This window comes from Chanodichthys erythropterus, chromosome 6 (genome assembly GCF_024489055.1).
Source record: "Chanodichthys erythropterus isolate Z2021 chromosome 6, ASM2448905v1, whole genome shotgun sequence".
Classification (NCBI taxonomy): Eukaryota; Metazoa; Chordata; class Actinopteri; order Cypriniformes; family Xenocyprididae; genus Chanodichthys; species Chanodichthys erythropterus.
Genome location: NC_090226.1, coordinates 29,437,322 through 29,451,199, shown reverse-complemented (window position 1 = coordinate 29,451,199; position 13,878 = coordinate 29,437,322). Strand labels below are relative to the sequence as shown.

The 13,878-nt window shown below is 37.9% G+C and overlaps 1 protein-coding gene across 1 annotated transcript in view; it reads left to right on the top strand.

Annotated features, from left to right (window-relative positions):
• abca7 (ATP-binding cassette, sub-family A (ABC1), member 7) overlaps nucleotides 1-13,878 on the top strand; it is a 43,940-nt gene that overhangs the window by 2,903 nt on the left and 27,159 nt on the right. The window contains 13 exon segments of the mRNA XM_067388588.1: nucleotides 486-627; nucleotides 725-852; nucleotides 1,186-1,307; nucleotides 2,372-2,566; nucleotides 6,303-6,395; nucleotides 7,130-7,367; nucleotides 7,905-8,044; nucleotides 8,129-8,443; nucleotides 9,764-9,969; nucleotides 10,083-10,259; nucleotides 12,846-13,068; nucleotides 13,213-13,434; nucleotides 13,609-13,813. Of these exon segments, the coding sequence (XP_067244689.1) occupies nucleotides 486-627; nucleotides 725-852; nucleotides 1,186-1,307; nucleotides 2,372-2,566; nucleotides 6,303-6,395; nucleotides 7,130-7,367; nucleotides 7,905-8,044; nucleotides 8,129-8,443; nucleotides 9,764-9,969; nucleotides 10,083-10,259; nucleotides 12,846-13,068; nucleotides 13,213-13,434; nucleotides 13,609-13,813 (2,406 nt within the window).

The following is a 13,878-nucleotide window of genomic DNA, read 5'->3' as shown; positions in this document are numbered from 1 at the left end:
TCAATCAATGATGATAGCCAGCAGAGTTTCAGTCCTTTCCCTCCAGCAACCTGTCACTCACAGGAAACAATCACGGCTATTATTCCCAGTGGACAAAATCAAGTCCTCATTCGAAAAGTTGTTTAATCTGGATATATGTCACAACAGGTAATTAATGACTTAACTTTATGATGACTTTATTAAGCTTTACAGTATACTGACACCTGTTGTAATGGATGCAGCTTCACACAAAAACAAAAGTTTGTGAATATTCATACCACTGTAAAATCACACCCTATTCACAGGCATATTTGTCAAAATTGTTTATTAATTATGCAAATAAAAGTGCCCAATAAAATAATCATATCACATGTATAAAATATTATAATATTTTTACGATTATTTTAATAAAAATAATATGTTCATTTTAGTTATTATCTTTATGTTTTGAATGTTTCACATTCACATTAAATGTTGTTTATTTATTTATTTTTTTTCCATTTCAGGTCACTTTCCCAACAAGGCCCTTCCTTCAGCAGGCACACTGTCATGGATTCAGGGCATCATCTGCAATATCAACAATCCCTGTTTTCATCACCCCACTGTAGGTGAAACACCCGGACGAGTGAGCAACTTCGACAACTCCATGTGAGAAGCTTTTCTATACAGTATCTCAGACAGTGTATCATGATTTTTCTTTTCTTTGGCTTTGGCCATTAATAGAGGTTTATTCTCTCACTTTCAGACTCTCTCGACTTTTGGTCGATATCAGGACTGTCCTGACAATCAGTGGTAACCGGACAGCACTCTCCGGCCTACAGGACCTGTCGCAGGCAATCCAAAGACTGGGGGAAAGACCTGATGCCTGGCCAAGTACGACACGCTGATCAAATGTCTCATTGTAGAAGCTTAAAATCCCATATGAGATGTTCAGTATCCCAGCTGTTTTTCAAAGATAGATGAAAATTTCTTAAGAAATAGACCCCAATCTGAGAACGCTTCTCTGGTAGATCTCTCAGAGAGGAAATAAGGCTGTTGTTTTCATTTTTAGCAACTCCCATAATCCTCTTTTTTTTAATGGGCACAGCAAGTACACGTTCTGTGCCTTGCACATGCAAATCCTGAACTAAATGTGGCCAGTAGGTCAAACTATTTTCCTTAATGTATTATTAACAAAATTAAACTTTTTAACTCTGATCTTTGTAGATATTCCAGTTGGAGAGTATCTCAAAGCCAATGAAAGCTTCTCCTCCTTCCTGCGGACAAACACCAGCATCTCCTCAGCATCTGTTGATCAGTTACTGAGGTCACGACTGAACCTCCAAGTGGTAAGAAAGAAACTTTTTTCCACTTTCTGAAGTGCTTATAATCCTCCTCTGGAAACCTAGATTCTGAGCTGGCCAAATGACCTGAATGTAACTTGACAGTGCAAGCCATTGTTGTTTGTTTTTGTTTTGTTTTTAACCAGAAATATGTGATTGGATAACCATATACAGCTATTCATTGTCCAGATACAAAGATATTTTTAATGTCTAAATAATAAAGCTAGCAGCTCAGATTTGCAACCACAATGTTGCCCCCTGCCCAGTTACATCATCAGTTAGCACTAACTATTTATTTTGATTACCTAAGCTAGATTTCTACATTTTCTTCAGTGTAACAGAGATTTTTCATGATTTGTTTTTAAGGTCGGCATGATATTAAAATTCATCATCTATTTTCTAAATGCATGTAATTGATTACAATTCATTAGTTTATATGGTTCATTTTTTCAAAAACTGTTGATCATGTAATACTTAATTAAAAAATGATTAATAATTAAACTCAATCTGGTGAAATGACAGACTCTGGTGATGTCAATCATTTAGTTTGCTTAAACTCCTCCCCTTTCTTGCAATCGACTGCAAGCTCACATTCTATTTGCCTCCATCCAATCAACAACCAGTACAACCAAGAACCAAGTCCCCGCCCTACATTCTATTTTTGAAAATTGGTGTCACTCAGATACGTGTCACATTATGAAAAAAAAGGTCTGTTGCTACCTTCCTTTCATCATGACTTTAAAGTCAGCATGAAATAAAACTTTGCCCTATCTATTTTTGAAATATATTCTGTTGATCATATTGTGAACAATTCATCCATGCATATGCTTTATTTATTTGTTTTGACCTCCTTAATTTTTAATAAAAATATCATAATGTCTTTCGGTGAAATGACAGATTTCTCTCTTTTGATGAATCATTTAGTCCGCTTAAGTGAACAGAATCAAGTCCCTGCTCTAAATTTTTCATTTTCAATTATCTGCTACACTTGGATGTATGTCACAATACAACTTCAACACTTTCATAGATGTTTATATTAAATTGACACATGAATATCTTTTGTCCACAAGGTTTCATTAGCAGGTGGAGGAATGCGTTTGTCTGATATCGTCTGTAATGCTTCACTCTTGGGTCGTTACCTCACCACTGAGAAAGGAGATTCTTTCCCTGAACTCCAGGGGGCGCTGTGCGCTGTGCCCTCAGATGTTATGCAGAAGGCAGAGCAGATCTTCCTCTCACAGCTGGACTTCAGCAAGATCCTCACGGTTAGTGAGTTTATGGTTTTTGTATTTATTCTGTTTAGTGATGAGAGAAACAAAGCTTTCCAGAACTTTAAATCAGTTGAACCAATTGTTTTGCAAAATTATTCATTATTTCGAAGTGCTCAAAATACCACAGCAAAGTTTTTGCAAGCGCAGTTTATTTATATCCACTGAGAGATGCCACCCACCTGAACCTATAACTTTCTCAGATTTAAATATCCGTATTCAACCCCCACCCGATCACTTTTATAAGGTGTTTGAAGACTGATGTGTGTCCGCAGTGTGTGTAAACAACCAGGTTATAATGGTAAAAATCCGCCCAGTCCTTTATTTAATAATTCCCATAAATCAGAAGCAGTTTCTGATTGAGCAAACGAGCTGATTCAGATTCTCCCCTACAATGGTGTCATCATAAGGAGAAGCCCCGCCGGTCTATCAGCATAGACACAGCCCTGAGTGAGAAGAACAGATTGTGCCATAGCATAGTTTTACAATGTCTGTGCCAAAGAGGCATTACAAGTGTTGTGTTTTGGGATGTACCAATACACATAAGAGCCTCCATAGACTCCTGATTCACTGAGGACATCGTATTTTCATTTTTGAAGGAAATGTCCTGAAGAAAGTAGTAAAGTCTTGTACGTTTGTGCCAATCATTTTATGAAAAACTGCTTCACAAACAAGGGTCTGTTCAACACTGGATTTTTACAAAGGTTGATTCTGAAAGATGGGTCAATACCAAAGCTTCATGCTCAAACTTCATATCCAGAACTGATGGTTCCCACACATGCAATCGGAATCATCGTAAACAAGAAAAAAATTTCCTTTCTGACATTTTGGTGCTTAAGATTGTTCTGTTGTGTTGTTGCCAGTATGTCGGAGCTTGATTTCTTGAAAGGGGGTAGTGGGGCAGCAGCTCATTTGCATTTAAAGTGACACACTCAAAAATGGCATTGTTTTTGCTCACACCCAAAAAGTGTCAATTTTAACATGCTATAATAAATAATCTGTTGGGTATTTTGAGCTAAATTTCATATACACACTCTTGGGACTCCAGAGACTTATTTTACATCTTGTAAAAAGGGGCGTAATAGGTCCCCTTTAAGTGTGATGATATTTACATTTACATTTAGTCATTTAGCAGACGCTTTTATCCAAAGCGACTTACAAATGAGAGTAGTAGAATCAATTAAATCAACATGAGAACAACAGTATGTAAGTGCTGAGTGAAGTCACAGTTATGTCAGTAAAGTGCTCATAGCGATTTTTTTTTTTTTTTTTTTTTTTTAAATAAATAAATACACAGATAGGAGAAGAATATTAGTCAAGGTAAGTGCTACTACTACTGGGTCAAGTGCTGACGAAAAAGATCCGTCTTTAGCATTTTTTTGAAAATGGCTAGAGACTCAGCTGCTCGGATAGAGCGTGGCAGGTCATTCCACCAGCCAGGAACAGTCCCGGAGAAGGTCCGTGAGAGTGCCCCTATGTGATGGCACCACAAGGCGCCGTTCACTTGCAGAACGCAGGTTTCTGGAGGGCGCGTAAGTCTGAAGTAGTGAGTTAAGGTATAGCGGTGCAGAGCCAGCTGTCGTTCTGTAAGCAAACATCAGAGCCTTGAATTGGATGCGAGCAGCTACTGGCAGCCAGTGCAGACTGATGAAGAGAGGAGTGACGTGCGCTCTCTTCGTTCGTTGAAGACCAGTCTTGCTGCAGCATTCTGGATCAGTTGCAGAGGCTTGATAGTGCATGCTGGAAAGCCAGCCAAGAGAGCATTACAGTAGTCCAGTCTGGATAGAACAAGAGCTATGGTATCATATCTAGGCTGCTTTTAAAGGGTTAGCTTACCCAAAAATGAAATTGCTGTCATTAATTACTCATGTTGTTCTAAATCCAAGAGGTTTTTTTTTTTATCCCCAATAGAAAGCAACGCAATTTCTGTTCAAGGTCCAGGTAGTAAAGACAACCTTAATGTTATGAAATGACAAGAATACTTTTTGTGTGCAAAACTTTATTCAACAATTTCTTCTATACCCTGTCAGTCTTTTACGCAGTTTGATGCAGTGAACACAGTTCAGCTCTTCCGTGTTTGCCTCCGAACTCCGGCTCAGTATTGGCTGGCATCATACGAATGCATTGTGGTGCACACATGAAAAGCGTCAGCCAATGCTGAGCCGGTGTTCGGACGTAAACACGGAAGTGCTGAACTGTGTACAGTGTACTGTGTCAGCTGATTACATTTTTGCACACAAAATGTATTCACTTCATAACATTAAGGTTGAATCACTGGACCTTGAATGACGGTAAATACTTTGCTTTCTATTGGGGATAAAAAAAACCTCTTGGATTTCATTAAAAAATTAAATTTATGTTCTGAAGATTAATGAAGGTCTTACGGGTGTGAAATGAAATGAGGGTGAGTAATAAATGACAGAACTTTCATTTTTGGGTGAACTAACCCTTTAAGTGAACATTTATTTATAGTAAAAGTTCTGCTTTGGCAAAATTTAATTTTATTAATAGCCTAAACTAAAATGGGATGTCACTGTTTCTGTTACTGTAACTTCCCGAACACATACACCAAAAATGAAATGCTTTCAGCCCAAGCAAAGGATGGGTATAGGCTAAATTATGAGTATTGTATCATATACATAGCACTTCACAGGTGTTACATGTCACATACTCAGCATGGCACATACCCCAGTCGTTAATATTTCTATCATTAATGATTTGTCTCATCAACCCTCGACCCGCCCGCCTGAACATTCATTATAAAACTAAGATCTAAGATCAGTTAAAACAATTTCAATCATGACAACTCTGGGAATAGTTTTAGTATGTTAATGGATATGACAATGTTAAGTATTTGATCTTGGCAGACTAGATCTGCTACGCTGCTGCTGCTGTTGATTATTACTGCTGCAGAGCAAGTATGGACTTGCTACTGACAATAGATGCACAGACACGCTGCTGTGAGCATGATATGCTTCCTCTGCAGGAATATGCATACATAAATCCTGTAGGGGGAGGTGGAGGGTTTCAAAGCACGCTTGCAGTGAACATTGAACCAAGATAATTAAAATGTTGAGCAAGCAAGCTCATAGGCTGCAGGATTAGCAGAGGCCAGTCAACTTGTGCTGTGTAGTAAATTATGTGATTGCTTACAGAATGCATTTGGCCTGTGCCATCTAGAGTTTCATGTTTGACAACTAGATATATATATATATATTGAATATATATTGAGTTCATGGGTTTACCAGATTAATGCTCTCTAGCAGCAAACCATCCGAATTAAAAAAACAAGTTAATAGCAAGGTATGATGTAACAAAGCCTTATAGTTTAAGTTTTATATGCACTCTGGACCACTGATTTGAAACAAACGATGCATATAGGTTGTGAAGCTTCATGAAACAGTTTTTTGAAAGTGCCTATCACTAATTATGTGATTACCAGTCAAAAACTATCAAAGGGATGTCATTTTTTTAAATAGCCAATAGCATTTAGTTCATGACATAGCTTTGAAAATGATATGCTGCTTTCATGCTAGTCAGAAGTAGGTGGTATCAGGAGGAGGGACATTCTCATTCTAAAGAGAATTTGATTTTGTTGTCAGTATTTTTGGGCCATTTTCCTGGAAGAAAATTTTATATATGATAAATGTTAACGTGCTTCTTTTTGTCAATGCCATCTGAAATCTCAGTTTCATATTTGAACAGATTTTTTTTTAATATTAATTCCTTTCAGAGAGACAGACTGCAGGCAAACGCGGCTGATCTCCGGCTCATCAGTCGGGCTGTTTCCTCTGTAACTCAGGAACTAGCATCAGTTATGGATGATGTGAGTCGTTTTCAGATCTATTAATGCCAAAGTTTCACACTTACTGTACTAATGAAACATTAATCTTGCCTTTTCCTTTCTCTATGAAACTGCATGACAATCACTACAGATGAAAAGTTTGGAATAATTAAGAACTAATTTAAAAAAATCTAAGATGTAATTTATTCCTCTAAATTTTCAGTATCATTATTCAAGACTTCAGAGTCACATGATCCTTCAGAAAATCGTTCTAATATGCTGATTTGTTCCGCTTGAGACATTCTTTTTATTATTAATGCTGAAAATGTTGGTGCTTATTAGTTTGTGGAAACTACCATTCAAAAGTTTGGGTAAGTAAGAAGAAATTATTACTTTCATTCCGCAAGGCAGTAAAGACATTTATGATATTACAAAAGATTTCTATTTCAAATACATGCTGTTCTTTTGAACTTTCTATTCATCAGGGAATACTGAAAAAATGTTTCATGGTTTCCACAAAATATTAAGTGGAACATTTTTCAGCATTGATAATAATAATAACCATTATTAATAATTGAACACCAATAATAATTGAGCCCCAAATTTGAATGATTTCTGAAGGTTCATGTGACACCGAAGACTGGAGTAATGATGCTGAAAATTCAACTTTGCCATCAGAGGAATAGTTAGTTAAATAATAAATTTTTAAGGATGCAAATATGTTTGCATTCATTTTCACACCACAGCAATGAATCTGTTTTTCTCTTCTCCCCCAGATCTCTTCTCTGTCCAGTTTCTCAGAGCTAAACTCCGAAATGAGGTTACTGACACCTGAAAACCGATTAGCACTGCCACGCGAGAGCTTTCGTGCCTTCTCCAGAATCATGTGTGGACACCCAGAGGCAGGGGGAGAGAGAATCCCTTCATTCAACTGGTACGAAGATCAGGACATCAAATCTTTCCTGGGCAGAAACATATCAGAGGAGACAGACCTTGAAAATAACAACAGCACCAGTAAGACATATTTGATTCATTTATAGGGTGTAACGATGCATATGCATCGATCTTGAAACATAGATTTTTGAATCGTGAATCATTTGTTTAGGTCAAGAATGAATTTAAAATAGTAAAAATTTAATGAAACGTGATTCGGTAAAGTAGCATTCTATATTGTAACGTGAATATAAACATTAAATTAGTTAAATAAATGTCTTCCAAGTTGCCTGAATGTAAATATATTTAATATGTTTACTTTCAAGTTGCTTACAATAAACAATCTTAAGTAGTTGGTCTTTTTCTTTTCTTGAGACACATTAGGAGAAGTATTTACAAAATCTTAACATAGTGAACTTAAAAATATAGATTTGAATCATTAATCAAGATCAAATCAAATTGAATCAAATGTCATTGTGAATCAAAATGATTCGTTCTAAATTTGCATAAATTGTTTCTGAATTGAGAAAGTCTACCCAAAGATTCATATTCCTGTTTCCATATAGTTTGGGCATCAGGGGTAACTCAAACCATGCCTGATTTTCTTTTTATTCATAGCGCCATTCTGTGAAAACTTGATTCGAAGTCTGGAGTCCAACCCTCTCTCACGGATTGTGTGGCGGGGCATCAAACCACTGTTCATTGGAAAGCTGCTATACACACCAGACACACCAGTCACCCGTACAATCATGTCAGAGGTACCGCCCCATCCTGTGTGCAATATGCATATTGTCCAAAAATAGGATGTCTATGATGCTATCCTGAAATTCTTGTTCCTCCAGGTAAACAAAACGTTTCAGGACTTCCAGATTCTAAATGATGTGCAGGAGGCATGGCAGGAAGTGGGTCCCAGAATCAAAACCTTCATGGAGAGCAGTGTAGAAATTCGGCTTCTGCAGGATCTTCTGAGAAGGCCTGAGGTGGCGGTAGTTGTGAACCTACGTCTGGAAAACACCTCTTGGACGGCTTCTCGCATTTCCCGGTTCCTCTCGACACCTGACCCAGAAACACCTCGTAAAGTTGGAGCACCGCCCACTTGGTTAGATCTGTACCAGGATTTAAGCAACACCTTCAGTACTCTGTCGGAACTCACAAAGGTACTTGTCTAGCCTAGCAGGAAATCTGCAGCTCATGTTATGACCAGTTAAACTAGTAAACCTGATTTTTTTTCTGCCTTTATATCTGTTCAAGTACACAAGTAATGGATGTAAAAAAAGGAGGTGCTGAAGTGGCATGAAACGGAAGTTCTGATACAAGAAAAATGTAGGCTGGGATTTTGTCAATTTAGGAATTGACTGGATGGTTGAGTGATGGGTTGTCCCGCCCTCGCACCAGTAAACACGTCCTCAGAGAAGAGAAGAGATGTCGCTGCAAGAGGGAGGGGAAGTTATTTTGATTAAAGTAATGAATTATTAATAGGATAGTAATAAAAGTTTGAGGAAGAGACAACTGTAGGGTCCATGTGTAACTCATAATTCCATAAATTTTTTAGGTTCATATACATTTATCTACCCACTCATTTATCACATTTTCAGCAGCTGAACCTTAACAGATAATTGTCACAAACTCCTTGTCTTCTATTGATGCACGCTTACACCATCCATACCATTTGCTATTCCTCGACATTTGCATTGAATGTTGGAATACAACGAATTATGACTGAATGCTGACTTCAACCTCATACATTGCCCAGTAATAACCAGATGTTCCTCCACTTTGCAAAAGGACAATATAGACAACTTTAATGAATAATAAAAAGGGTAGTTCACCCAAAAATTAAAATTCTGTCATTAATTACTCACCCTCGTGTCGTTCCACACCCGTAAGACTTTCGTTCCTCTTTCTTAATCTTTCGTTTTCTGTCTCTCCATAGACAGCCAATGCAATTGAAACTTTGACATTTAAAAAAGTTCACAAAGAGATCGGAAAACTAATCCATATGAGAATAAATTTCTTCCGGAAGCTCAAACGTTTGAGCTATATGAACTTTTTGAAGCGCCAAAGTTTCAATTGTGTAGGCTGTCTATGGAGGGACAGAAAGCTCTCAGATTTCATCAAAAAGATCTTCATTTGCATTCTGAAGATGAACGAAAGTCTTAAGGGTTTGGAACGACATGAGGTAATTAATGACAAAATTTTCATTTTTGGGTAAACAAACCCTTTAATGTAGGTGTACTAACAAAAATATCTCACAGATGTGGCACATAGACATTAGGTTTAAAAACTATATTATTAATTGAAATGAAAGTGTTAAGGATAAAGATTTCTACTTTACCTATAACCCTTTACAAATGGATCTAAAATTCTTTAAAGCCAAAATGTAATCATAACTGTCAGATATTGTCAATAACTTGCATTTGAGACAATCCTCAGCATTTATATTTATCCTTAACTATCTATATCCTCTATTGTTCCAGTGCTTCTCTTTGAATAAAATTGAGGGTCTGGCCACAGAGGGTGAGCTGGTCGAACGAGCCCTGGAGCTGCTGGAAGATCGTCAGTTTTGGGCTGGAATTGTCTTCCTCCTCCCAGACCCTTCATCATCCTCCCTACCTCCTCATGTCAAGTACAAGATCCGCATGGACATAGACGATGTAACCCGCACAAACAAGATCAAAGACAAGTATATTGAAATGTCCACACGCACACTTAAGTTTACTGAGAAATTTATTTATGTAGCGCTTCCTTGGTCAATTGTTTAATAAAGCTGATATGTCATGTTTTATCATTTGACAGATTTTGGGATCCAGGCCCGGCTGCTGAACCATTCAGTGACCTCCGCTATGTCTGGGGTGGTTTTATTTATGTGCAGGATTTAGTTGAGAGAGCTGTGACACATTTGCTCACTGGTAAAGAGCCAAACACAGGCATATATGTGCAACAGATGCCTTACCCCTGCTTCGTTGATGATGTGTGAGTTTCACTCTTCTGTTTCACACCACACTTTATTCCACAATGTACACCAATAACTTTGTGCTAAATCCATCAATGAAATGAAATTGAAAAATGAAAATTCTGTCATTAATTACTCACCCTCATGTCGTTCCACACCGGAAGACCTTTGTTCATCTTCAGAACCCAAATTAAGATATTTTTGATAAAATCCGATGGCTCAGTGAGACCTCCATTGCCAGCAAGATAGTTAACACTTTCAATGGCCAGAAAGGAACTAAAGACATATTTAAAACATTTCATGTGACTACAGTGGTTCAACCTTAAAGGGGTGGTTCATTGCGATTTCACTTTGGTAACTTTAGTTAGTGTGTAATGTTGCTGCTTGAGTACAAACAGTATCTGCAAAGTTACAGCGCTGAAAGTTCAATGCAAACGGAGATATTGTCTTTTAAATTTAAGGTGGTTTAATGCCTACAAAAACGACCTAAACGACAAAAACTTCTTCCTGGGTTGGCGACATCATAAACCCTGCAATTAATGGTGCGTTCAAGTCATGTCGGAAAGATCGTATTTACGAGCAGAACCGACATGAACGCCATCACAATGTTGTAAATACCAGTGGGAAGCTCTTAATTTTCTTTAAGCTCCGATCTGTACGAGTTTGGGGCGTGTCAGTCAGAAACATAGTGAAATACCACAATACTTACAGGTATTTAGCAGTGACATTGTCAGGCTTTTCTATTTACAACGAAGTAAGCTGATTACCAGCAAAAAAAAACCCAATAGCATCACAATGTAAAATGTAATATGTTACAATAAAGTTTACAATGGCTTCATAAATTAATTAAAAAACAAAAAAAAGCAACATACAACTAATGCACATTCTTTGCTCTACATTTCTAGAAGCAGAAGTGTTGTTATTTTGTGTAATTAATTTAGAGAAGGCACACTGCCATCATACTCCGACGAAAGTGACTTGAACGCACCTACTGTTGTACACACGACTTCCCACCTCGTAAGTACGAACTTCCCAGGAGGACTTGAACACACCATAACATAAACACTGCCCCCAGGAACACACAAAAAAGTGGGTGAGGCCATGACGCGTGCATACAAGTCTTCTTCTTAGGGACACTGGACTTCGGGATTATGTTTAATTTTGTTCCTGACAATTATAATACTAATTTAGCGGTCTGTGCTGCACATTTTACGGAAGACAGCTTACAGAATCCACACAAGTTCAATGCTGGATTCGCACAAAGGCTATTACTGAAAGATGGAGCAGTTCCCACTTTAAAAGCAGAAGCTGCTGTTTATGGGCCCCTAACTGTAAGTATGTTTTATTGTTTTATAAAGTTATACAGTTTCTGGGATGTAAACAAAGACCAACGCGGTTTGGCTCGCTAGCCAGTTAGCTAAATTCTATCTCATATTTAACCAACAAACGCCTACAAACACCAACAAACTTCTATGTAAACATACTAGCGAACATCTGTTGGTGTTTGTTGGCGTTTCTGTTATCAATGTACAACATTGTTTCATTACGGCTTTATGTTGTGTTTACACACATGCTGGTTCATGCTATAAATTAAACAATACCTTTACAAAAATGCTACTACTCAGTCATGTATTCAGCTACAGTAAAGCTTTAATCAGAACACTGGGGCAGCAGTAACATTTACAAGTGACAGCATATCTAAACACTTTGACACAAATGCAAACAAAAATACTTAACATTCATAAACATCCATTAAAAGCCACGCTTGCAGAGGTTCTGCTTGACCCTCTTCATCATTACATCATTACGCCATTATTTTAATTTCCACCGAAGCAAAGAATGGACTTTGACCGAAGCACATGAACCTTTTGCCCATAATGGTAAGGGGCGTGGCGTTTCCGGACAACCTGAATCGTGACAACGTATTCCAGACAGCGAATCACAATACACAGGGCCAGCTAACCAATCTCAGTCCATTGCGTATTTCTGAGAGAGGGGCTTCATAGAACCAGGAACTCAACAGAGCGTTTTTAGGAGAAGGGAAACAGTGGTGTAAAATAAAGGTAAAATATATGAAAAATACGGCATTTTTTAAAAAACTAAGCATTAAGACATGTTAAACTGCGCCCCATAAACACGATCAAGCCTAAAAAAAACACTGAACCACCCCTTTATTGTTATGAAGCGACAATAATATTTTTTGTGCGCCAAAAAAAACAAAATAATGACTTTATCCAACAATATCTAGTGATGGGTGATTTCAAAACACTGCTTCATGAAGCTTCAAAGCTTTACAAATCTTTTGTTTCGAATCAGTGGTTCAAGACACGTATCATGTGACACTGAAAACTGGAGTAATGATGCTGAAATTTCAGCTTTACCATCACAGGAATAAATTACATTTTAGAATATATTAAAATAGAAAACAGTTATTTTAAGTTGTAATAATATTTCATAATATTACTGTTTTTACTATATTTTTGTATAGTAGTGTGTAATAAGTGTAATAGTAGTGTATGTAAGGAAATTGAGTCATAACATTTCAAAATCATTCCATTTACCCGTCAATGACCTTTTTTCTTTTTTTTTTTTCTTTTTTTTTTTAGGTTCATACGTGTCCTGAATCGTTCTTTGCCTCTGTTTATGACATTGGCGTGGATCTATTCTGTGGCTATGATCATAAAGGGTGTGGTCTACGAGAAAGAAGCTCGTCTAAAGGAGACAATGCGTATCATGGGCCTGAGCTCTGGGATGCTGTGGCTCAGCTGGTTCGTCAGTAGTTACCTGCCCTTCCTATTCAGCGCAGGACTCCTTATCGCCGCCCTTAAGGTGAACGAAGTTGCAGCTCTCCTGAGCTCAACGTGCTCTTTGATGACACCTCTTTAAAGTTCCTTTTCTCTCATCTGCCAAAAGATTTATTGAAAAAAAAATATGCACTGTTTGAGCTCTCTGTCTCTCTTCTCTCTCCTGCAGTGGGGAGATATCTTACCCTACAGTGACCCGGCTGTTGTTTTCTTCTTCCTTACCGCATTTGCTACAGCCACCATCATGCTTTGCTTCCTCATCAGCACATTCTTCTCACGCGCTAACCTGGCAGCAGCGTGTGGAGGCCTCATTTACTTCACGCTTTACCTGCCGTATGTGCTATGTGTGGCCTGGAGGGAATATCTGACCAGCACGCACAGAATCTTAGCGGTGAGAGCTGCTGGCGTAACACATCTTCACACAACACATATAAGAAAATATATAAGAATGAGATTTGAGGGCTTCAAAGGAGAAGATTATTAGAAAATGACAATTTAAACTTTTGTCTGTTCCTATCAAACTCTGCAATTCAGATGTCTGAAGCAATGACTTGTTTCCCTTTAGAGCTTCCTGTCTCCAGTGGCCTTTGGTTTTGGCTGTGAGTATTTCTCTCAGTATGAAGAGCAGGGTGTGGGGATCCAGTGGTTTAACTTGAGATCCAGCCCCATGGAGGGGGACCGCTACAACTTCACCACCTCCATTGTGATGTTGTATGTAGATGCTGTCATCTATGCACTGGCTACTTGGTACATTGAAGCTGTATTTCCAGGTAAAGCAACTTTCTGTGAGCTGACGCAAAATTATATCTAGCTGTGTCTTCCTTTGATATCTTAA